At 57.2% G+C, this 20,822-nt stretch overlaps 10 protein-coding genes across 10 annotated transcripts; 4 read left to right on the top strand and 6 right to left on the bottom strand.

The window, feature by feature from the left end:
- The first annotated feature begins 81 nt into the window (after nucleotides 1-81).
- Nucleotides 82-1,546, top strand: DL89DRAFT_268929 (uncharacterized protein). The gene is made up of 5 exons (XM_040888087.1): nucleotides 82-302; nucleotides 386-563; nucleotides 632-889; nucleotides 966-1,113; nucleotides 1,139-1,546. Exons 1-5 carry the CDS (start codon nucleotides 188-190, stop codon nucleotides 1,379-1,381), a joined length of 942 nt encoding a protein of 313 aa, XP_040742231.1. The 5' UTR covers nucleotides 82-187; the 3' UTR covers nucleotides 1,382-1,546.
- Nucleotides 1,547-1,565: 19 nt separating this feature from the next.
- On the top strand, nucleotides 1,566-6,585 carry DL89DRAFT_285166 (uncharacterized protein; the record flags this gene model as incomplete). The annotated part of the gene is made up of 11 exons (XM_040889811.1): nucleotides 1,566-3,788; nucleotides 3,820-3,895; nucleotides 3,972-4,053; nucleotides 4,083-4,415; nucleotides 4,551-5,007; nucleotides 5,039-5,452; nucleotides 5,515-5,794; nucleotides 5,851-6,141; nucleotides 6,170-6,324; nucleotides 6,369-6,515; nucleotides 6,565-6,585. 11 exons carry the CDS (start codon nucleotides 1,566-1,568, stop codon nucleotides 6,583-6,585), a joined length of 4,479 nt encoding a protein of 1,492 aa, XP_040742230.1.
- DL89DRAFT_268928 (Isochorismatase hydrolase) lies at nucleotides 6,557-7,280 on the bottom strand (the record flags this gene model as incomplete). Its single annotated transcript, XM_040888086.1, has 3 exons — nucleotides 6,557-6,738; nucleotides 6,855-7,115; nucleotides 7,147-7,280. Coding segments are annotated over 3 exons (491 nt in total), but the record flags the coding sequence as incomplete, so codon positions are not given.
- Nucleotides 7,281-7,661: 381 nt separating this feature from the next.
- On the top strand, nucleotides 7,662-8,612 carry DL89DRAFT_268927 (CRAL/TRIO domain-containing protein; the record flags this gene model as incomplete). The annotated part of the gene is made up of 1 exon (XM_040888085.1): nucleotides 7,662-8,612. One exon carries the CDS (start codon nucleotides 7,662-7,664, stop codon nucleotides 8,610-8,612), a length of 951 nt encoding a protein of 316 aa, XP_040742228.1.
- Nucleotides 8,613-10,434: 1,822 nt separating this feature from the next.
- On the bottom strand, nucleotides 10,435-11,586 carry DL89DRAFT_268926 (40S ribosomal protein S5). The gene has a single exon (XM_040888084.1). The coding sequence runs from the start codon at nucleotides 11,155-11,157 to the stop codon at nucleotides 10,552-10,554; it is 606 nt and encodes a 201-aa protein (XP_040742227.1). The 5' UTR covers nucleotides 11,158-11,586; the 3' UTR covers nucleotides 10,435-10,551.
- Nucleotides 11,587-11,849: 263 nt separating this feature from the next.
- On the top strand, nucleotides 11,850-12,503 carry DL89DRAFT_268925 (putative guanylate kinase). The gene is given in 3 exon segments (XM_040888083.1): nucleotides 11,850-11,978; nucleotides 11,998-12,246; nucleotides 12,272-12,503. 3 exon segments carry the CDS (start codon nucleotides 11,887-11,889, stop codon nucleotides 12,462-12,464), a joined length of 534 nt encoding a protein of 177 aa, XP_040742226.1. The 5' UTR covers nucleotides 11,850-11,886; the 3' UTR covers nucleotides 12,465-12,503.
- Nucleotides 12,504-12,515: 12 nt separating this feature from the next.
- On the bottom strand, nucleotides 12,516-15,570 carry DL89DRAFT_275428 (uncharacterized protein; the record flags this gene model as incomplete). Its single annotated transcript, XM_040889303.1, is given in 7 exon segments — nucleotides 12,516-12,680; nucleotides 12,700-12,879; nucleotides 12,935-13,614; nucleotides 13,805-14,019; nucleotides 14,039-14,523; nucleotides 14,619-15,275; nucleotides 15,403-15,570. The coding sequence occupies 7 exon segments, from the start codon at nucleotides 15,568-15,570 to the stop codon at nucleotides 12,516-12,518; spliced, it is 2,550 nt and encodes an 849-aa protein (XP_040742225.1).
- A 395-nt stretch (nucleotides 15,571-15,965) lies between these two features.
- Nucleotides 15,966-17,592, bottom strand: DL89DRAFT_33370 (uncharacterized protein). Its single transcript, XM_040891559.1, has one exon. The coding sequence runs from the start codon at nucleotides 17,143-17,145 to the stop codon at nucleotides 15,991-15,993; it is 1,155 nt and encodes a 384-aa protein (XP_040742224.1). The 5' UTR covers nucleotides 17,146-17,592; the 3' UTR covers nucleotides 15,966-15,990.
- Nucleotides 17,593-18,678: 1,086 nt separating this feature from the next.
- On the bottom strand, nucleotides 18,679-19,743 carry DL89DRAFT_268922 (alpha/beta-hydrolase). Its single transcript, XM_040888082.1, has 3 exons — nucleotides 19,290-19,743; nucleotides 19,001-19,179; nucleotides 18,679-18,954 (listed from the first exon to the last, which is right to left on the bottom strand). Exons 1-3 carry the CDS (start codon nucleotides 19,582-19,584, stop codon nucleotides 18,784-18,786), a joined length of 645 nt encoding a protein of 214 aa, XP_040742223.1. The 5' UTR covers nucleotides 19,585-19,743; the 3' UTR covers nucleotides 18,679-18,783.
- A 339-nt stretch (nucleotides 19,744-20,082) lies between these two features.
- Nucleotides 20,083-20,755, bottom strand: DL89DRAFT_268921 (60S ribosomal protein L37a). Its single transcript, XM_040888081.1, has 2 exons — nucleotides 20,448-20,755; nucleotides 20,083-20,366 (listed from the first exon to the last, which is right to left on the bottom strand). The coding sequence occupies exons 1-2, from the start codon at nucleotides 20,496-20,498 to the stop codon at nucleotides 20,091-20,093; spliced, it is 327 nt and encodes a 108-aa protein (XP_040742222.1). The 5' UTR covers nucleotides 20,499-20,755; the 3' UTR covers nucleotides 20,083-20,090.
- Nucleotides 20,756-20,822: the final 67 nt, after the last annotated feature.

Raw genomic sequence — 20,822 nt, 5'->3', positions numbered from 1 at the left:
GTTTTTTCCAAAAGGAAAAAGTTCAGCCGGCAGTATATAACGGAACCCACATGTCGAGCATGGTGCGACAACTCAAAAAGAAAATCATTCACTGCTGTTATTTTTGTTTTCATTCTCCTTCACATCCCTTTCCTTTCTTACAAATTTTTTTTTTCGTGTTCATCTCTTCGCTTTGCCAATAAAAAAAATGAACTGCTGGATATGTGGGGTCTTTGTCGACACCCTCGACTCGTTCTACACCAGCCTAAAGACCGGCGACTGGAGGTTCGAGGTGTCCGGCGATGCACGCCAGTATGAGAAAGGCAAGTGGAAAAACAAGCAAGCCCTCCAAAACAGGAGGCTTTAGAGTTTCTTTGGCAGCTAATGGCCCACACCGGCATTGTAGATGTCGAGGCGTTCTCCTGTGGCGATAGCCGGATGTTTGCCGAGGGCTTCCGGGTGCTCAACATGTACAGCGGCGTCAGCCCCCGGGATGGTTGCTGCCTGGTGGACCGGCGATTCGACGTGGTGCGCACATTCGACTCGCTGTTCAAAAATACGCCCATCCGCATTGTCCAAGAAGCGTAAGTATTTTGGAAAGGCCCTACGGTGTGGATGTAGCATAGCGCACTAACATGGCCATTACATGTAGAAACCCCAACGAGGCCGAGGGCAGCCTGTTTTCGGGCGACATCCAGGGCATCATTGTGCATGAGGCCTGCCTGGACATCCTGACGGGCGAGCTGAACCGGCGGCGCGTGCCGTGGACGTACCGCGGAATCACAACTAACGCGTGCCTGCAGCCGACAGTCATGAATCTGGACTTTGCGGTGCCCGGGTTTGCCCAGCACGAGACCGATACAGTGGCGCAAAAGTTCAGCGAGTTCGGCTTCTACGATGCCAGCAATCTGTGGCTGCTCGCCAACCCCGCGACCCTGCCATCTGCCTGAGTCGCTCACTCCGTCCGACCGCTCCTACCTGGCCAGCATGCAGCTGCAGCACTCTGCTTTGCTGGCGCTACCCAGCGAGATCCTCAACAACATGATGCGCTTTCTGGACGAGGCGTCGCTCATCTCGCTCTTCTTTGCGTGCAAATTCATCGGCGCTGAACCCGGGTTCTGGCGCCGGATGTTTGTTGCGTCGTTCAAGCACGTGGCAGGCAGGCGACGCAGTGCCGGGCATGGACTGGCATGCGTACTACCGCCGGGCAACCCGGTTCCGGATGAACCTGCGAAATCGGGCGCGCATCACGGCTATTGTAAGACACAACATCCCAATGTTTGAGACGTGGAACCGCCGGTTGCGTCCCGATATCGAGCGAATTGCCAATGCCTTTCTGGCGGCCCGGCGCAGATGCGAGGAGGATTTCTACGATGTCCATGCGCCAATTCTGGCAGTATGAGCCTGGGGGATGGGTGCCAGGAATTTATTTTTGTACTTCGAGGAGCCGATCCACAAGACGATGACATCGATTCCCGCGTTTTTCCGAATACGAGGTGGGAGCTGGCTTCGCATTCTCTGATTTTTTCCTTTTCTCAACCTGTAGTTCTTCAATTTATAATTATACCACTTTTTTATTTCCCTGCATGGACCAATTAAACAGCTACCTGCTAGGGGTCATTGAGTCCAGTTACGAGAACCTGGCACACCTGGTGCCGTGCGGCTCGTTCCTGGGGCTGTTTGACGAGCGGCCAGTGAAGCGCACGCGTCTTAGCAGACCGCAATTGGGCGAGACCGGACACCGGGTGGCAATCGGCGGGACGTTTGAATTCGACGACAGCGAGTCTACCTGCACCGCTATCACACGGCTGGCCAAGGCAGCCATGACAGAGACCCCGCCGGTGGACGTCCTGCGGACAGTGGTGGACGGCGTGCGCAACATCCACGACGCCAGCGCGGTGCTGGACATTGGGTTCCGTGCGCTATTCGAGATATTCCAGCAGCGGCTCGAGTACCACTGCGCGAACCGATACAGTAACGTCAAGAATGGAGAGCGGCCTGGGGAGTTTTCCGAGAGCAGCGGCACGTTTGGCGAGGAGTATCTGATTTTGACCTCGCTGTTTGAGCTGCACCGGCCGCGCACGTGGGTGGCAGCGGTCCGGCTGGTATCGATGGTGACGAAGCTGGCAATCAAGATTATGTACGGCGGGACTACGCCAGGTGACCCACCCAGTCTGTCGGCAGGCACACACGCGGCGTCGCTGTCGGAGATCAGCGGGCAGAGCCTGCTGCCCGAGAAGGTGTGTCGCGAGATGATCCGGCTTGTGTGGCGGCTGCTGCTGGACAGCTCAGCAACGGAGCCGGCGACACGTAGCGTGCTAGGGTCGGCACGGCGCACGCGGTGGCAGATCCGGTTCGAGGCGACAATGGAGCTGTTCGACTGTTTTGTCGGGCGGTCGGAGCAGTGCCTGGGGCGGCCGCTGGTGTCCTACTACCTGATTGCACGCGAGCTGGACCCGGGAGCAGCCGTGGCTGAGTCGGGGATCCTGGCAGGCGAAATGCAGACCATCGTGGACCTGTGCTTCAGCCGGAAACGGCGGCTCGGCCGTATCCTGCTGCCGCCCGACGGCTCGTGGCCGCTTATCTCCCACGCGAGTCGCGCTCACACGGTCAAACATGTGTATGACCAACCCGGGTACGCACTGGTGCGCGACTCGCTGACATTCGAGGAGACTGAGCGCGGCCCATCAGCCAACAAGTACGTGGCCGACATGCTGTACCAGCGCGCGCCCACAGACGAGGTGTTTGCGGCTATCCGCAACCACCGGATCATGAAGAAGCGGGCGCTGGCAGCAGTGGACAGCGACAGCTATGTGCCGAACCGAGTGACACAGCAGGCGGACGGGTCATTCAGTGACAACGCCGAGGCAGAGCAGTCAGAAACAGCGCAGCTACTGCTGGACGCGCTGGCACAGCGCATCGAGCACATTGTTCGGTACATCCAGAGCCAGTGCGACTTTGAGACCCTGCTGAACGAGCGCAAGCTCAATGAAAACTCTGACGAGAGTATGATTGTGCCACGCAACGTGCAGTACTGGCAGTTAATGAACGAGGTAGCAGACCAGCTGTACTACTTTGTGCTGTTCGAGACAATTCCGTACAAGGCGGTGCACGAGCGGTTCTACAGCATGGTGTTCCCCAAGGACAGCGACATCCACCCGGGCAGCGAGACGCGGCGCGACAACTCGTACATCTGGCTGCTGCTGCAACTGTTCCACATCGAAAAGGTGTCGAACGGCGTGATCAAAGAGGACCTGGCGGGCGACGAGGACATGCTCGACCAGCTGCTGCAGATGTACAACGAGCGGCAGATTGTGTCCAAGGATGCGCTGTATCTGCGAGATCTGTCGCTGCAGGCAGCAATGTACCACCAGAATGCCAACATCCGCGACAATGCCGGTGTAAAGTTCCGGCATCCGCGGCTGGCAGTGGCAATGCCATTTGCGCCGGTTCTGTTCCGGCTGCAGAAGGAGTTCGCGCACGACTACAAGGAAGACAACTATGAGCTGCTAGATGGACGGTCAATCAGCAATGTGATGAAGGTGGCCACAGTCAGCCAGTTCCGGCAGTACGTGGTGCCGAACACACTGTACACATACCTAGTGCCGTCGCGCGAGGACATTGGACAGCTCCAGGGGCCCATGACAACGTATTTGAAAGGCGGCAACATCGGGTACCAGGTACTGGACTACATCAACGTGGGAGGCAAGCACCGCATGCTGCAGCTGGTGTACAAGATGATGCTGGCGCACGAGCAAGGCCCGCAATTCCAGTTTGGCACACAGCTACCGCAGGCACGCGATGACATCGTTTGTGTGTCGCCGCACATCGTTGACACAGTGTATCCGGCTGCTGTACAACGCACCATATTCGAAACGAGCTGATGATGAAGGAGGTGCTAGGAGAAGCTGCGGCGGTGCGACAAGGTCATGGCGCTAGGCACGACGCGGTTCTCGCCGGCCACCCTGCGGTGGCTATACACGGTCTACCAGCTGATGAACTGCCGGACTGCTGCGGTTCTTCAAGTACTATGCGCACGCGTCGCATCTGGTGCACCACCTGCGGCACTCGCTGGTGCATGTCACGCACCGGCAGCTGTATAGCTCGCTGGAGTGCTTTGCGCTGTGTCTGGTCAACCTGCAGCACGATGTGGAATTCCTGCAAGCACTGATGAACCCGGCGTACCACGGCGTCCCGCTAACGCCGCACCCAAGCGCGATTGGCGCGGCTCGCAGAATCGCATATTCGAAGCCCAAGGATGCGTGGTTCGAGTGTGCGATGCTGGCGCGCAACGCTGTCATGGTGATCTCCCGCATCGTCGTCATGCGTGGACTGGGCGACGTGCCCTGGCCTGTCGCTGACCGACTGCCTCGACAGCCTGTCGCCGGCACCGCAGTTCTGGGCGCCGTCAGTGCTGCGCTATCCTGCCGCGACCCGTACGTGCCTACTACGCGAATCACGCGCGCGCACCCAAGGGGGCCACACTGTTCCCGCCGCCGCCATCGATCCGCAAGCTTATTGAGTCGCACCCCGTTCATAAGGTGCTGCTGAGCGCGGCACCGAATCCGCAGGCCGAGAACGAGCTGCGACAGTTCTATGCGCAGCGCCAGCGCCAGCCAGTGTTCCTGTGCGTTCTGTGGGTGGTACTTGGAGCGCCTGGCCATGGCACAGGCTGGACGGACACCGGCGCTGCCGTCGCAGATGATGGCAATTGTGCGACGCGTGCTGCTGATGTTCCCGCTGTCGCAGATGTCAGCGTACACGTCAGCGCTGGTCGACTTCATTGTGGCCAGCGAGCTGGAACGCGGGCTGACAGCGCCGAGCGCGGCCACCAAGCGGCTGCTGGACGACTTCACGTTCACATTCCATCTGATCCACCACGAGCACGTGTTGTTTGCGCTGACGCGTGGCGAGCATGATCTGCGGCGCGACCCGCTGCGCATGGCGCTGACGCGGTTTCGTGCTGCTGGAGTCGCCGATGTTCTCGGAGCGCCTGAACGAGTGGCATCGCCTGGACTTCCGCGGCCGGTACTGGGCCGACCACGACCACGCGACCAAGCACGGGGCATTCATGGCCAAGTTCCCCGAGTACTTTGAGTACGAGGCACATCTGGTCAAGAGCAAGGTGCCGCTGGAGCCGCCGCCAGCGCTGAGCCTGCCGATCTACTACGAAAACATCATGGTGCGCCTGCTGCCGGTGCTGGAATTTGCGCTGGGTCGCCTGATCGAGGCCGAGGACAAGCTGCTGCTGCGCGATGTGCTGGACCGCATGGGCATTCTGTACCGCCTACACCAGGTGCCGCTGACCACGCTGATGGACACGCTGTTTATATACTTTGCTGCCCCCACGCTGCACGACGCCGCAGTGCTGCGCAGCCTGAATCTGTCGCTGCTGGATCTGACCCAGCAGAACTTCTCGTCCGAATTCGAGCAGTTTGTGCGCGGCGGATCAGTGCCGTCAGTAGGGCCGCCCGTACGTGGGCCGCATGATGGAGCGCATTGCCAAGGCCATCACGCGCCACCTGGAGAAGCCAGCCCAAGAACGACCTGCCCGAGATCCACTACCGCGAGATCCCGAACCCGATCCTGCTTGGTGCTGACCGAATGCGTAGTCGAGCTGCTGACGTGGTGGTGTCCTGCACTGCGCTGACGGGCCTGCCAGCACTGCACCGTCACCGATCGACCGAGTCCGGAGTTCCAGCGGGAGGAGCGGGCGCGGATGAAGCGGGCCGGCGCGTGGCCGCTTGGCGCAGGTGTGGTTTGACATGGTCCATGGATAGGGATGGTGAAAGGGAGAAGGAGCACAAGAGCACAAGTAGCGGTGCCGGCACCAGTCCCACCCACAGCACCTGGCGCCAGCTACATCCATAGCACCGGGTGTGCTGGTCAACGTCATGCCGGACGAGCTGATGGCGTTCCCGTACGTGCAGAAGCTGGCCGACATTGTGCTGACCGAGCCGCTGCTCAAGACCGTGTCGGGTCCAAAGCAGTATTTTTCGTTTGTGGATTTCTCGCGCGACAGCTTCCGTGCGTCGGCCCAGAGCAACACTGCCTTTGCCGCCACGCCCGTGTTCAACTCGTTTGAGCTGAACCGCAACCGCAACATGGCCAATGCCCCCAACACGTACCTGACGCTGCTGCACAGCATCCTGCACTACGGTGGTATCGGCACCTTTGGCACGCTTGCTAGCACTATCCACTGGGCTGGCGGCCGGTGGCCAGCTGTGCACCGACACCCAGCTGCTGTATCTGTGCGCAACCATCGGCCCCATCCTGTACCGCCTCGTCGACCACGATGCGCTATATGTGCAGATCCTGGGCGACCTTGTGGCCATCATGGCCCAGGTGTGTCCGAGGCTCACGGCCCTGGATCATCAACACTTCCACAGGAGGCCATCGAGCAGGTCATGGACTTCTTCTGCTTTGTCAAGGACCAGTTCGACCCTGGCCGTGCTGCCTGGCGCCGCATTGCCCCGCACATCTCTGCCCTGCCCTCGCTTCCTGCGCTACCAGCTGCAGGGAATCGTCGACCAGCAGTAAGCCACCCTTTCTATATACTCGCTTTGTTACATACTTGATTTGAAGGCATTCCCCATTGCCGCCTGATAATTGCAAAGGGTCCATTGATACCGAGAAAGAAAGCAGAGAAAAACAACAGTCTTATTAGAGCGACGCCCTCTTCCTGTGCAGCAGCTCGTTGGTCTTGGCCGCCGCCTGGAACTCCTTGACGAGGTTGCTAATTTGCTTGAACTTGGGGTCCTTGGAGTCGAAACGTCAGCTGGAACAGCACCGACTCCGAGCTGACGACGTGCGCGCCTGCATGCGCCATACGGGCCAGGGCAATGTCGATTTCCGGTCGCGTTCATCGACGACACGCCATCTGCCACGACATGCACATCGTAGTCGTTATCAAGCAGCTCCAGGCACGTCTGCATCACGCACACATGCGACTCGATTCCATATAGCACCACGCTCCTGGTGTCCAGCTCGCGCAGCTTCTGCGCAACAGCCTCCGTCACCATCGAGAACTTGGTCTTGGCATCTACCAGGGACGCGTGTGAGATGTCGATTTCTGGCGCCGTATGGCCCAGGCCCTTCGGGTACTGCTCGGTGACAATCAGCGGGACCTCGAGGATCTGGGATCGCCTTGGACAGCTTCTGTGCGACCTGCACCACTGAGGCGAAGGCGTGGATGCCGGGGCGGAACTTCTCTTGGATGTCGCAGAGGAAGAACGCCGTGGTTTTGGCGTTCAGCCGGCCGAGGTTGCGCGAGACGGTGCGGGTAGTAGTGGCAGCCATTGTTCAGTGTGAGAATAAAGGAAAGTCGTTTTATCTCTGGAAAGAAAGATGTGCAGTGACGAGCTGGCAGGAGGCGTGTGAGCTTTGTACATGTAGGTGGATTTCCGTGCACAGGAAAGCACGTCAGCTGCGGCGAATTTCAGATCAGCTCCGCGATTGCTTGATCAGCCAGGCTTCTGCCAGAGGACCGATCGGCAATTCCGGAAAACCCGCCAACAACCCGGCCCACCCAGCCCCGATTTGGCAACAGGCAAAAACACTAGGCAAGCAGTCCCTCAAGAGCTGCCGCACAACGCCTTGCCAGACTGGTGCCACCCACAAAAAACTCCACCTCAGCTCCCCTCTCCATCCACTCCTTGTCTTTCGCTAAGCACATCTACACCATGGCTGGATTCTTCTCAGGCCTCCTCGGCCGCGCGCCGGCCGCCGAAACCCCGGACACCACCGACTACGACACCACACCGTGCTTCCGCGCGCCCGCATCCCTAACCGGCCTCGACACACTGCCCGCGCCAACGTCCACAGAGCAAACTGCGCTGGACAACATCAAGTCCCAGCGCACCGCGCTTCTGGCCGATCTTCCGGAGGAGCCGTCCGACGGGCGGGCGCGCTTCAACGCAGAGAAATGGCTGGACGAGCAGCGCATGCTCATGTATGTGCGCGCCAACAAGGGCAATGGCGAGCTGGCAGCAAAGAAGCTGCGGGCGACGCTCGAGTGGCGGTGCACGTACCGGCCGCACGCTATCACGCCCGAGGACATGGAGCTCGAGGGGTCTGTCGGCAAGCAGTACCTGAACGGGTTCGATAACCAGGGGCACCCGATCCTGTACATGTTCCCCCACCGCCAAAACACCAAGGACGCAAATGAGCAGCTGCGCTGGGTTGTATTCACCATGGAGCAGGCGATCCGCGCCATGCCCGACAAGGTCACCAAGATCTCAATCGTCATTGACGTCTCGAAATACTCCATGTCCCAGTCCGTGCCGCTGTCGACCGCTAGGGAGTTTCTGAATATCCTGGAGGGGCATTATCCGGAGCGTCTGTACAAGGCGTTTGTGCTGAGCCCGCCCACGCTGTTCGTGATGTTCTACCACATCGTTGCGCCCTTTATTGACCCTGTCACAAAGTCGAAAATTGCCTTTGTCAATGTCAACGGCAAGAAGCAGGTGGACGGGAAAGATGGCCCGTGGGTCAACATTGACGAGTTCGTTGATAAATCCCGGCTTCAGCGAGAGGCAGGCGGCGAGTGGGACTTCAAGTTTGACCGCGAGCACTACTGGCCCGTGCTGGTCAAGGAGTACGAGGAGTTTGTTGCAGCAGAGACAAAAGCGTAGTGGCCGAGTTCCTGGTATGATCCACCTGCTATTAATTTCAACTTCCTGGTCACTCTGGGAGGAAAAAGCGTTAACCCAACAAGAAACAAAAACCAACTCGCATACATTTTCTCCTCTGTAAGAAAACTTTTTTTTTTTTTCCAATTTCTTACAATTCACCAATGTTTGGCGCAGGCTTCGACAACTCCTATGAGGACGAGCTATACAGAGACAACGTCGATGAATCGAGCAGGTAAGGCTAGCAGCAGTCTCACACCCTCGCTTATACAGCCTCCTATCGTGATTACTGATCCCTCTGCCTGTAGCTCGTCAGACATCGACAGCGATACCGAGGAAAAGATCTTGAGCCACCTGTACTACCAAAGCGAGGCAAAGGCAACTGCTGCAGCTCCCGCACCAACCACCGCTAGTACCAACGGTCAAACAGCAGCAATCCCTGCCTCTGCCACCGCCAATACTAGCAGCCAGGCAGCAGCAGATCACGACAACGACGACGACAGCGACGACGACGCCGAGGAAAGCAAATACCAAGCTCATGCCAACGGCTCCAAAAAGAAAAAGCCAGCTGCCAATGGCTCGTCAAGCGACATAGTGCAGCTGGCAGTGACCGCAGTGCCGGCATTCCGCTCAGCGACCAACTCTGACAGCGACAGCGACATGGACGAATCGCCGGCGAAATCCACCCTGGCGTTCAACACCGAGGATGAAACCGTCGACAATTACCTGGACAGCGTTTCGGCGACCGGACAGGCAACGCCGCACGAGTCTGCACCGGCCGGCGAACCGATGGAGCGTAAGCTGATCCAGGTCGCCACGCTGCTGCGCCTCGACGAATCCAATGCCGAGCCCGCCGCCGCCGCCGCCGCCGCCGCCAAGAGCACCGCAGACGACAGCTTTGACTACCTCGACGAGGCCGAGTTCCAGGGCAGAAACCGCTACTTCCTTGAGGAGGAGGAAATCATCTGCCGCAAATGCCACAAGCCCGGACACATTGCCAAGGACTGCACCACCATCACCTGCATGGTCTGCGGCAAGGAAGGACACCTGTCAAAGGACTGTACCCTGTCTGGTGCTGTCTGCCACCGGTGCAATATGCGCGGCCATATTGCTGCCGACTGCCCGCTAAAGTCCGGCGGCCAGGGCTCCAGGTACTCGTGCCACAGATGCTACTCGCAGAACCACCATTCGGAAGAGTGCCCGACCATCTGGCGCCGCTACACGTACGCGTACCCGCCTCTGAAGAAGTACAACTCGGTCACGCCCTTTTGCTACAACTGCGCGCTGAAGGGCCACTTTGGCGACGACTGCAGTCGCCCGAGATGCAGAGGCGCCAGCTCATTCTGGAACGACACCGCGTTCAATGCAGGCAACTGCCCAGGCGCGTGCCCCACCCCACCGCGCAAAAGCTCGAGCCACACCTCGCACTCAAACCGCAGCGAGCGCCGTAGCTACAACAGCCACAGCAGCAACTACAGCAGCAGGCAGTCGTATCGCAGCGATCGTGACCGTGACCGTGATCGCGACTACAGTCGGAGCTATGGCGGCAGCAACAGCAGCGGCAGTCATAAGCGCTGGGATGGGCACCGCGTATCGAAGCCCTCTGGCAGCCAGCGCCAGTCGTCTGGCCCTGGCGGCCCATTCAGGCGTCCGCACCGCGACAACGACAGCTCATCGGGCCGCAGACGCCGGAGAAATTACTGAATACATATGTTTACGTGTCTGAGGCACCCCTTCCTTTTAGCGCATACATACATGTATATACACCACAAAACCATGTCCACGCATACATGCTGCGCATCAGCAAATGTAGAAATGAGGATAGAAACTCGAACAAAGAGACTTGTTTTCGAAATTTTTGTAAACCCTGTCCAAAATGTAGAATTGTAGGAATGAGGTTTGCCAAAAGATTTGCAAATAGAATGCGCACAAACTCCACACCTTAACGGTTGGACTTGGCAACACGCTCAAGCTCGTCCTTCTTCTTGATGGCGTACGAGTTGGACGAACCCTTGGCAGCGTTGATGAGCTCATCGGCGAGGCACTCAGCGATGGTCTTGACGTTGCGGAACGAAGCCTCGCGGGTACCGGTGGTCAGCAGCGAGATCGACTGGTTGACACGGCGCAGGGGCGACACATCGACGGCCTGGCGACGGACGGTACCGCCGGAGCCAATGCGGGTCGAGTCCTCACGCGGGCCGGTGTTGATGATGGCATCAACGAGGACCTGGATCGGGTTCTGGTCGGTGAGCAGGTTGATGATCTCGAACGCGTGCTTGACGATGCGGACGGCCATCAGCTTCTTACCGTTGTTGCGGCCGTGCATCATGAGCGAGTTGGTCAGACGCTCGACGATGGGGCACTGGGCCTTGCGGAACTTGCGCGCGGCGTAACGGCCGGCGGTGTGGGGCAGGTACACAGGGTTGCGGATCTGCAGGTAGTCGGTCAGGGAGATATCCTTGATCTCGACATCCTCGAAAGTCCACTTGTTGAACAGGCGGATGCCAGGGGTCTCAGAGCGAGCTTCGGCGGGAAGAACAGAGGCCATTTTTACTATCCTCGTATACTACAAAAAGCGGAGACAATTGCCCACCAGCAGCAAATTGGCAGATGCGCGTGCACAACAAAAGTTAGTTCTCTGCTCTAAATACAACGTTCACTGATGGCGGACCCGTCTTCAGGCTGCAGGGCCATGCTATTGACCGCATTCCGCGCCAAGGGCAGGGGCCGCTTCTGTCGACTAGCAGCGCTGGTGGAAATGGTGCGCACTCCAGCATGGGCCGGCCGCAAATGACAAATTCCGCGCATTCAAAATTAGAGGGATTCACGCTGCCCGGAAAAATGAGCATCCTCACGGCCCGCACCACGCCCACGCTGCGCCATCTTCCACCATGGATGCGAGTATCTCTGCCGCTGCCGTATCCATCGCCCGACTCTTTGACGCGATATAAAAATTTCACATACCTCAGGTTTGCGAGTGATCAAAAGGTGGAACGGCCAGCCTCGCCGCGTTTCTGGTCAGTTTAGCTGCAGGCGCGCTGGTTTCCTTGCCCAAGCTAATCACAGCCAAGCTCCAACCCGCCAATCAATCACGAGTGATCTGATCTGCTAAATCCCTGCCCCGCGAGTTCTTAATTTGCTGGTCGACCTTGCCAGGTTTCGCCAGCTTGGACCCTTCATCTCTTTGCCAATTTCGCACAACACCCTCTGTTTTTGAATGTCCTTTGCATTGCGCAACAGCCTAAATTCGCTCCGCCGCCTACACGCAACCGCCGCCATGTCTACCGTTTCAAAGAAGCCGATCGTGATCTATGGCCCCTCGGGCACTGGCAAGAGCACCCTGCTCAAGCGCCTGTTCGCTGACTACCCGTCTGGACTTTGGCTTCAGCGTGTCCAACACCACCCGCCAGCCGCGCACCGGCGAGGTCGACGGCAAGGACTACCATTTCCTGACCCGCGAGCAGTTCATTGCTGCTGTCAACAACAACGAGTTCATCGAGCACGCCGAGTTCTCGGGCAATATGTACGGCACCACGATCCAGTCAGTCAAGGATGTCGCCACCTCTGGCAAGACGTGCATCCTGGATATTGATACGCAGGGCGTGGCCCTGGTGAAGAAGACCGATATGGGATGCTCGTTTCATTTTTGTTGCGCCGCCCAGCGAGGACGAGCTGGAGCGCCGGCTGCGTGGGCGTGGCACTGACGACGAGAGCAGCATTCAGAAGCGCCTGGCCACTGCCAAGAAGGAGCTCGAGTTCGCCAAGCAGCCCAATGCGTACGACGTCAAGATTGTCAACGAGGATGTCGAGAAGGCGTACAAGGAGCTGGTCGATTTCATCTTTGAGAAGAACTAGAGTAGAGAAAGAAAAGGTTATGCCTGCATGATGTATAAATTTTTTCGGTATCTAACTGTCGTAGTGAATGCGGTTCCATCCATTCGGCCTGCTGCTGTCCTTGACCAGTTCGACTGTCGGCCAGTAGTGTGTGTTGAGCTTGACACTGATAACCGAGGGGATCTTGTCTAGGCCAACAATGCGCACACATACAAACGAGCTCTTTGCCGTCGACAGCTTGCGCACAGCATCCGACAAAGGCGTCTAGATCCGGCGTCTCCATGTCCTCGACATGTGTGACAAACGAGGTCGGTGCCATCCCAGCAGTGTATGCTGGCGATCCATATGCGTTATACGAAACGTATGTGCGCGACGGCAATTGGCGGCACTGCTGACGCACGGCAGTGTGCGGCTCGTGCAAAATTGCGCCAGACCACTGGAGGATGCGCCGAGTATCCGTACGCATCCTCGCCGTCGGTCTCTGCAACTACCTCCACTACCTGTTTGTGTCTCAGAACCTGTAATGTGAGGCTCGGGGCACTGAATGCTCGATCAAAATCAGCAAACTGTGTCGCGACTTTGCCGTCTACTGTCAGCACCACATCCAAAGGATTCAGCACATCGCTACAGCGACTGCCGCACACAATGCGGCTGATCATCAGCAACTGGCGATGATGAGGGCTGACATCCTCAATCCGGCCAATCCAGCTCCGGTCCAGTCCCAGATGGCGGGCCTCGACCAGCGATATCGTCGACAGCTCAACGCCCAGCGTTCGCAACTTGGGGTGTTCGTCTCGACGCAGAGGCTCGAGGACAGGCAGGATCTTGCACACATCCAGACCGTAGAAATACTCATTGTTTGTTCCCTCATCATCCATATCGTCAATGTACGATACCCACATACCGCTGACGACGCCATCCATGTCGGTAAGCACGCCTGTGTTGTATTTTTGCGCTGCCCGGGTATCGAGCTTGAACCAGTCGGCATTGATGGAGCGGAACCGCGGCGGCGAGTGTTTCGTGATGGTCATCGGCCCCACCGTCGACACCATAGCACGAATCGATGCTAGACCCTTGCCGTCGTTGTACGCATGGAGCATCAGCTGGTCCCCTTCGCTGTTGCCCTTGGTGGCTAGCTGTGCTGTGCGGACAGGCGTCTTTCCCAATAGTTCTGGGATCGTACTGTGCAATAGCAAAATTCAGCGTTCGGATGCAGGTACTTTACCGTCGCGGGGATGGTCACCGATTCAGCTACAGTCAACGACAGATCGCCGAGCTCAAACGGCACGATGCTCCGGCTGATCGCCACCAGCCCACGCGTCAGCATCGACGATCAGTCCGGTTCCCGTCCTGCGACATACTGGGAATGCATTGATCATCCATGGCATGTAAAAGTGGACCTGAATCAGCGACGGAATGATAGTCTGCACAGTTGGGATTAGCCGATGTGGCAAATCGCGCTGTTTGCTGCTCGACCTGGCACACTTCGCTAGGCGGATCAACTGTCTCGCATTCCCACACGCCCGTGTCATCGCTGCGGGTGTATATGTTCATATCCGTCCAATGGCCGCTCGTTCTCAACAATGTGCACGTACTCTTCGTGAATGTCATTCAGCGAGTAGTACACAACAGGCACGCGTGTGCGGTCAGGGATCCGGCGTATGACCTGGATAAAGTCGTCGAGTGTGGGTGTTTCATGGCCATCGACAGATCTTATAACCACACCCTCGCCTGCATCCTCCAGCGGCAGCATGCCCCACACCTGCGCGACAAATACACCGGTGGCCTGCACGCAGTAGTACCTGGCGAGTTGGTAGGAGAGATTGTGCAGGACAGCACCACCCATCTCGACAAAGCGGTCAGGCGTGATGCTGTTGACATCCTGCACCTCAATCATATGCTCGACTCTGTCGCCGTCACGCTCAATGACCGTCCTGACTTGCTTGCCAATGCTGTTGTCCAGAATTTCATCCAGATCGGCAAACTTTGTCACAATCCGCTCGTTGATACTGACCAGCACGTCGCCAGTGACCAGGCCGGCTATGTCACCGGGTCCCTCGGGCAATACTGTCTCCGCGACCTAGCATACCAATCTCGCTTGGGTCATGCTCGCGTATCTGCTTCTCGGTTTCAAGCGACAGCCCAATGCGTCGCACGTAATCAAATGGCTCGTACATGAAACTGCACCTGTATATCGCCACGATCTACAGGTTTGCCCGCCTGCACCAGCTCCAGTGCGCGCTTGACCCGATCAAGCGGCAAAAAGAAGTCAGTGGCCCCCTCGTTCCGCCCAGCTGCTTGCAAGGCGATTGCGCTGCCATGAATATCAATAACAGGGCTGCCCGAACTGCCGCCGCTCGAACTGGCAGCAGCCTGCAGATAGAAGGTATTGAAGTCGTTATACGTCATTGGGCCAAAGTCGGGTGCATTACGGTCGATACGAGATATCTGGCCAGCCAGGATGGAGAGCTCCTCGCCGGCATCATTTCCAATGATACGGATCTCTGTTCCCAACTTGGCCCTGCTCGGATCTAAGGGCAGCTCGTGTACGTCGTAGTACTTTACATCACTAGGTGAATATTTGAGAAACCCAAAGTCGTGAATCGGATCGCGGTAAATGGTGTGCACATTGACCTGCTCCCGGTTCTGGAATACCGCCTCGCCAACAAACGGACCCGCGCAGGCCACATGACGATTAGTCAGAATAATGCCGCGCTCCTTGTCGACGACGAATCCAGATGCCTCGGATGCCACGGCGCTGGTAGTGTCAAAGGCCACTGTCTGACAGAACCGGATGGTGACGATTGCATTGACTGCACTCTCGGCCACCAACTGCCAGTGCGAAGTGTGCGGCAGAGCCTGCTCAGGGCAAGTCCTGCATAAGCTGCTGCTGCAGCAGCTGGTACTCCCGCAAGAGATTGGGAATCTGGAGACCCCGCAGTCCCTTGCTTCTGTCGACAGCGCCAAGGTCCAGCGACCGGTGCCGCCCAATGCGCGGGGTCTTCATCAGCTGAGCAAACAGCGACCGCTTGGAGCCCAACTCGCTGTCAGCTGTAGCATTCTCGGGCGGGCGCGCCTGCCTCAGCGGCACCGGCGTGTGGGTCTGGAACCTACTGTCGTCGTCCATTGCTGCGAATTGACACTGGTAGGGCTACAGAAAAGAGCTAGTATGAATAATCTGTGGCAAAAAGTAATATCTTTATAATACGATCGGGCAAAGAATGAAGAAAAATGCGTGGAAGCCAGAGAGGAGGACAGGCGGCGGTGCGAATATTTTTCTTCTGGTGGCAGGTGGCCCCAGACATGCGGGGTGTGACGTCGCTCGCTTAATCGCCAGACCACATGACCAGATTGCAGTTTACTCGCCACATACGGACCACTTGGGATTGGTGCTAAAGGATCAGCCTAGAACAGAATTGTGCAGCCTGGTGTGGAAAGGGCGACATAAAATTGAAGGACAGAAAGGAGGGGAGAAAAGAGTTGAAGGAAAAAGTTGATGAGGGCTTCTGAGAATTCTACAAATGCAGGCTGGCATCACAGGCAGTGCTTACAGCCGCTTCTTCTTGTTGATGCTGCTGATGCTGCTGCCCTTCTTTGCAGCGACAGTGGTGGCCGGCACATCGACAGGCACCTTGTATTCGAGACGACCCGAGCGATGGGCCTTGTAGGTACGCACCAGCCGCGCCTGGGGGCCAAGCATCGGCGACGTGATAAAGTTGTAGATGACGCCGAACCACGATGTGTGGGCGTACAGCGGATCGTAGAACTCGTGGGCGATCTCGCGCAGCTTGACGATGCGGGTCCAAGGGATCTGTGGGAAGTCGTGGTGCTCGTTGTGCAGGCCAATGTTCAGGTACAGAATATTGCCCGAGCCGTAGTATGAATACGTCTCCTGGCCGTCACGGAAGATGTAGTGCTCCTGGATGAAATGGGCGGCCCCGGGGTGCAGGCCATAGCCAAAATACACCGACACCAGCAGGTACATGAGCGAGCGCAGCGACATGAAGCGGGCAATGGCGATGTCGGCGCAGATAGTGAAGGCCCAGTTTATCAGCTCCCAGCGCTGCGGCTGCTTCTTCAGAGCCAGGCCGCGCACAAGATACATGACGCTGTAGCACATCACCCACAGAGTCTTGAGCATCGGGTTGTTGTGGATCAGCGGGATCTCGGCGTCCAACGGCAGGTCGGGGTCCATGCCCTCGACACCCTGGAACTGGTGGTGCTCGAGGTGGTACCGGCGGAACGACTGCGAAATAGGTACGACCATGGGCAGGTTGATCATGAGTCCGGTAGCGCGATTGAGGACTGGGTTCTTGAAGATCAGGTTGTGGCCGGCCTCGTGGATGATGACGCCAAATAATGCAGAGACCGTTCCGCCAAGCAAGTAGGCCACAGCCAGCACAATGGCCCAATGCAGGTCGGTCCACACGCAGCCGATCATGTAGGCCGCGAGGAGCTGGATCGAAACGGCGCCAAACCCAATGACGGCTGTCAGCGGCTCGTTGCCATAGAGCGACCGTACCTCGGGGTGCTTGGCCAGGATCGCCTTCTGTCGCTTGCGGTGCGGCTCGTCAAAGTCGTCACGGGCGAATTCTCTTACATCAGGTTTTGTTGACCGCCGCCAGTTGCCGTTGTAGAGCGGGTGCCGGGGATCGTACTGGACGATATCGGGTGTGACAGTTTCTTGATTGCGAGGCGGCATCCTGAGAATGTGCTAGAGGGTATCAGTCGGTGTCTGGTCTGTATGGCGAGCAGAGGGCGGTACCCTGTTCGATGTGCTGGTGCGAAGGAAAATAGAGGGAAATGGACCAGCGGCGTTGTGTACTAAAAGACTGCAGCGAACGGTGGCATGAAAGGGGGGAGTAGAGAGAAGCAGGTTTTAGTAAGAAGAGAAGGATAGAGACAACGGAAATGGATTGCCCGACCCGAAAGCTATTTTAGTCTGGTTGGCTGCTACTGCGAAGAGGGTACCACTATTTTTTTTTCTGGCAGCACAACAATAATAGAGCATGGCTGGTCGGCGCATCACCACCAAGCAAGAGACATTTTCCAACTGCCCAACGTGAGTCAAGCCACGGCCACTGGGAAGAGAGGATGGCCTTGGTGCGACGACGAAGCGGCACATTCTCATGGGTGGAGAATGAATATCCCTAGTTTGCAGGAGGCGCTCACTCACCTTTGTGTTCTTTCCTTGAGACGACTTTCTGTGACTGGAGCGAACGGAGCGAACAGGAGCGAATGCGTGTGTTAATCGGGCCGTTGGGGGGATGAGTGGGTCGGGGTTTCTGGCGAGGAGATGCGTGGAGTCGGAGAGGCGGAGAGGTATCCAGCGAGGATAGAGAAGAAAATACAATACTATGCGAACTTTGTTAAAATTGGCTGTCTTCAGCAGACAAACGAGACCTGCTGGCTTTTAAGTGGAATTGTATTTTTCATTCGAGGACCGGTTTTGCATGCAGCCCAAAGATAGCAGATAGTCATGGAGAATGAGGATGGCCGATGAGCACCACTGCGCATGCTCTTCGATGTTTGTTTCATTACGGATCTACAGTTTGTGCTTGCCCCGAGATGTGCTCGCCAATGCCAGGCAGCGCTCCCGCCTAACGCATGAATTCTGTGAAAGAACCAGAGGGATTGCACGTCCTCCCGAATGGGGCTGGTTGGGTTAGGCCAGAGCAAAGAACAAAACATGTGATGAGACCACAGCAGTCGCCTGCACGGCCCGATGGGCCGACTCTATTGCCAGAGAGCAGGGGAGCTTATGCGCCTGCCCAATACGAGTCCACCAAGATGCAGCACCCCTTTTATCCGACCGTCCTGGCCTCCCAGTGCTGGGCGATTGCGGCCGATCCCTTGCCCCTCCGTCCCACGCTGGGCAGTCCAATCGGCCACTTGTCAGATAATAGCCCGGGTGGCGGCTATTTCGCCGTGCGCTCTGCCCAACCTCATCTATTTTTCGCGCAGACGGTTCTGGCAGTCCGAACATCACTTTTTCTTGGCGCCAGAACAGGCAGCTTTCTCGCAAGTGAGCCGGGTGCCTCGAGAATTCGCTAGTTCTATACACCCTCATTTATTGTGAAAATCCCAGTTTCGCTTTTTCGCTACTTCAGCTGGTTGCCAGCATGTTTGTCGCTGTGAATCGATTTGAGATTAGACCGCGCTCGGCCATATAGAAGGGCGAGACATGCGAGGCCATTTCTTGGCAGCGGCCCCCTGTACACCCCTTGTGGCCGCCCACGCCCCACCGGAGATCATTTCCACGGACCTCTTCTCTCCTTCCCCGAACCATGTAGCTCCATGGTCGCACGGATTTCCTCCAAAGGGGGAGGAACACCGACCTCTACCAGCTGAACTCTGCATCGGCATGGTCAGGAGGCGGCAGTCCCAAGTAGTCCTTGTGAGACTGGATTGTTCGCAGGAAAAACGGCACCGACTGGCTGCCCGCCGGGTCCTCGCACTCCGTCGTGTTCTGGGCCACATAGATGTCGCCGTCGTTATTCATGATCCAGAGCTCGTGTCCATGGTGGCAATAGTCGAGCAAGGATTTGTGGCGGGACAGCCACAACTGGATCGGCGACGCCGGTTACACGGAACGTGATGCCACCGAGAATCCGGTTATAGTAGTGTGCAAATGCTGCATCGCCGACGCGCGGCTGCCCGAACGTCCAGACACGCAGCCGCTGGCGCAGCCCGCTAATCTGCCGCACAAGGTCCAGCGCGCACAGCGCGGCTTCAGCTACATTTTAAAAATCCGCCTGCGGAAAAATCAGAAACGGCAATCTAATAGCAGTCAGGGTGCTGAGTAGAAGAGTGGATGCAGATGTGGTTGGCTATCAACTTGCTTACCTCCCCCTTTTGAGTGCCCAGTGACCACCACCATGTAATCGGGAAACTCGTCCATCAGAACCTCCAAGTGCTGCTTGACGGGGCCGATCATCCCACGGACGGACTCGAGAAACCCGCTGTGCACATTCATGCTTTCGCCTTCTATGTAGGGCAAAGTGAAGAATGCCATGTCCATCAGCAGCGCCCGGTACCGGTGCGTGCCAGCCCAGGAGACGACAATTTCGCGGTCCTGGTGGTGCAGCGCAACAAACCCATCGCTGAGCGGAAAGTCAATGTGCCACGTAACATTCAGCATTACTGTGCGCACGTCAGGGCTGTTGCACGCTATGCCGCAGGATGCCCAGCCCTCATCAAAGTCCACGAACGATGTGGCTGCTGTTGAATACCGCATGTACTTGCGTACCAGGCTGTGGACGTGCTGCACATCGCTAGCGTGGTATACCGTGCCTGGGGTGAGCATTGGGTCCCGGTAGGCGTCGCACATGCTTGACGTCAGCATGCAGACAAGCAGCAAGAACAGCCGTGCCAGGGCGCCCGAACCTGAAGTCAGCTCGTTAGACATTTGTTACAGATAAAAGCAGCTAGAGATGCAAAAGGCAGCCCTAGTACTGTGCTAAAGGGCGACTTCCTTGCGACCCCCCTAAAGTAGGCGTCACTGCGCTTACATGCACGCCACGTGCCACCTGTCCATATATACACGATCAATATAGCGATTTGAGTCAGATAAAGAGATATCCGGATTTTATTGAAACACACGCTTGTCACGACAAGAGACAGGTCCAACCACTGCAGTGAGTGAGTTTACTGCTCAAGGATCTCGCGGAGACGGCGGATGGCCGAGCGAGCGGTCGTGGCGGCGGTGGTCGAGACAGTCCAGGCTCCACCGGCGGTGACCTTGCGGCAACCGTTGCACTTCCAGATACCGACAGCAGTGCGCTTGACGCTGTCCTTACCGCAGAAGGTGCAAGTATAACGGGCGTGCTGGGTGATTTCCATCTTCTTGACCTGCTTACGCAGAGAAGCACCGTAGCGGGTGCCGTACTTTCCGGTGATTCCGACCTTCTTAGTGCGCTTAGCCTAAGTGAGAGAAAGGTAGCAAATGCGAAATGGGGGATTCGCCAATTTAGAAATGGATGTGTTTGTGATTGCCAGTTCCACAGATTCCGGCAGTTGTCGCAGTGTATCCATCGCCTCTGGCTCTGCATTCATTTCTGCGTATCCAACGTCTGCCGCGCTCCCTCGCAAATCCGGCGACAGCGCATCAAATTGTCGTATCGTACCATTGCAAATGTTTGATCAACTGGTGGGTTGTGAAGAGAAGGTATCTCGGCCGCACGCAGCGGGCACAGAAGTGTAAGACCAAAACCTCCAAGCCCAGAGTGCTGATTCGAAGACAGCACTCTCTTAATAGAGTGATCGATCTATTGTGATCACCAATCAGATCAGTGGATCTTCATTGGTACATGGCTTCTGGCGCAATATACAGCAAGAGCGCTGTCGCCATGTCACGCAAAGTCGCATGCATCATTTCTC

Source organism: Linderina pennispora, assembly GCF_002104995.1.
Source record: "Linderina pennispora strain ATCC 12442 chromosome Unknown DL89scaffold_10, whole genome shotgun sequence".
Lineage (NCBI taxonomy): Eukaryota > Fungi > Kickxellomycota > Kickxellomycetes > Kickxellales > Kickxellaceae > Linderina > Linderina pennispora.
This window is presented reverse-complemented; position numbering and strand designations above follow the sequence as displayed.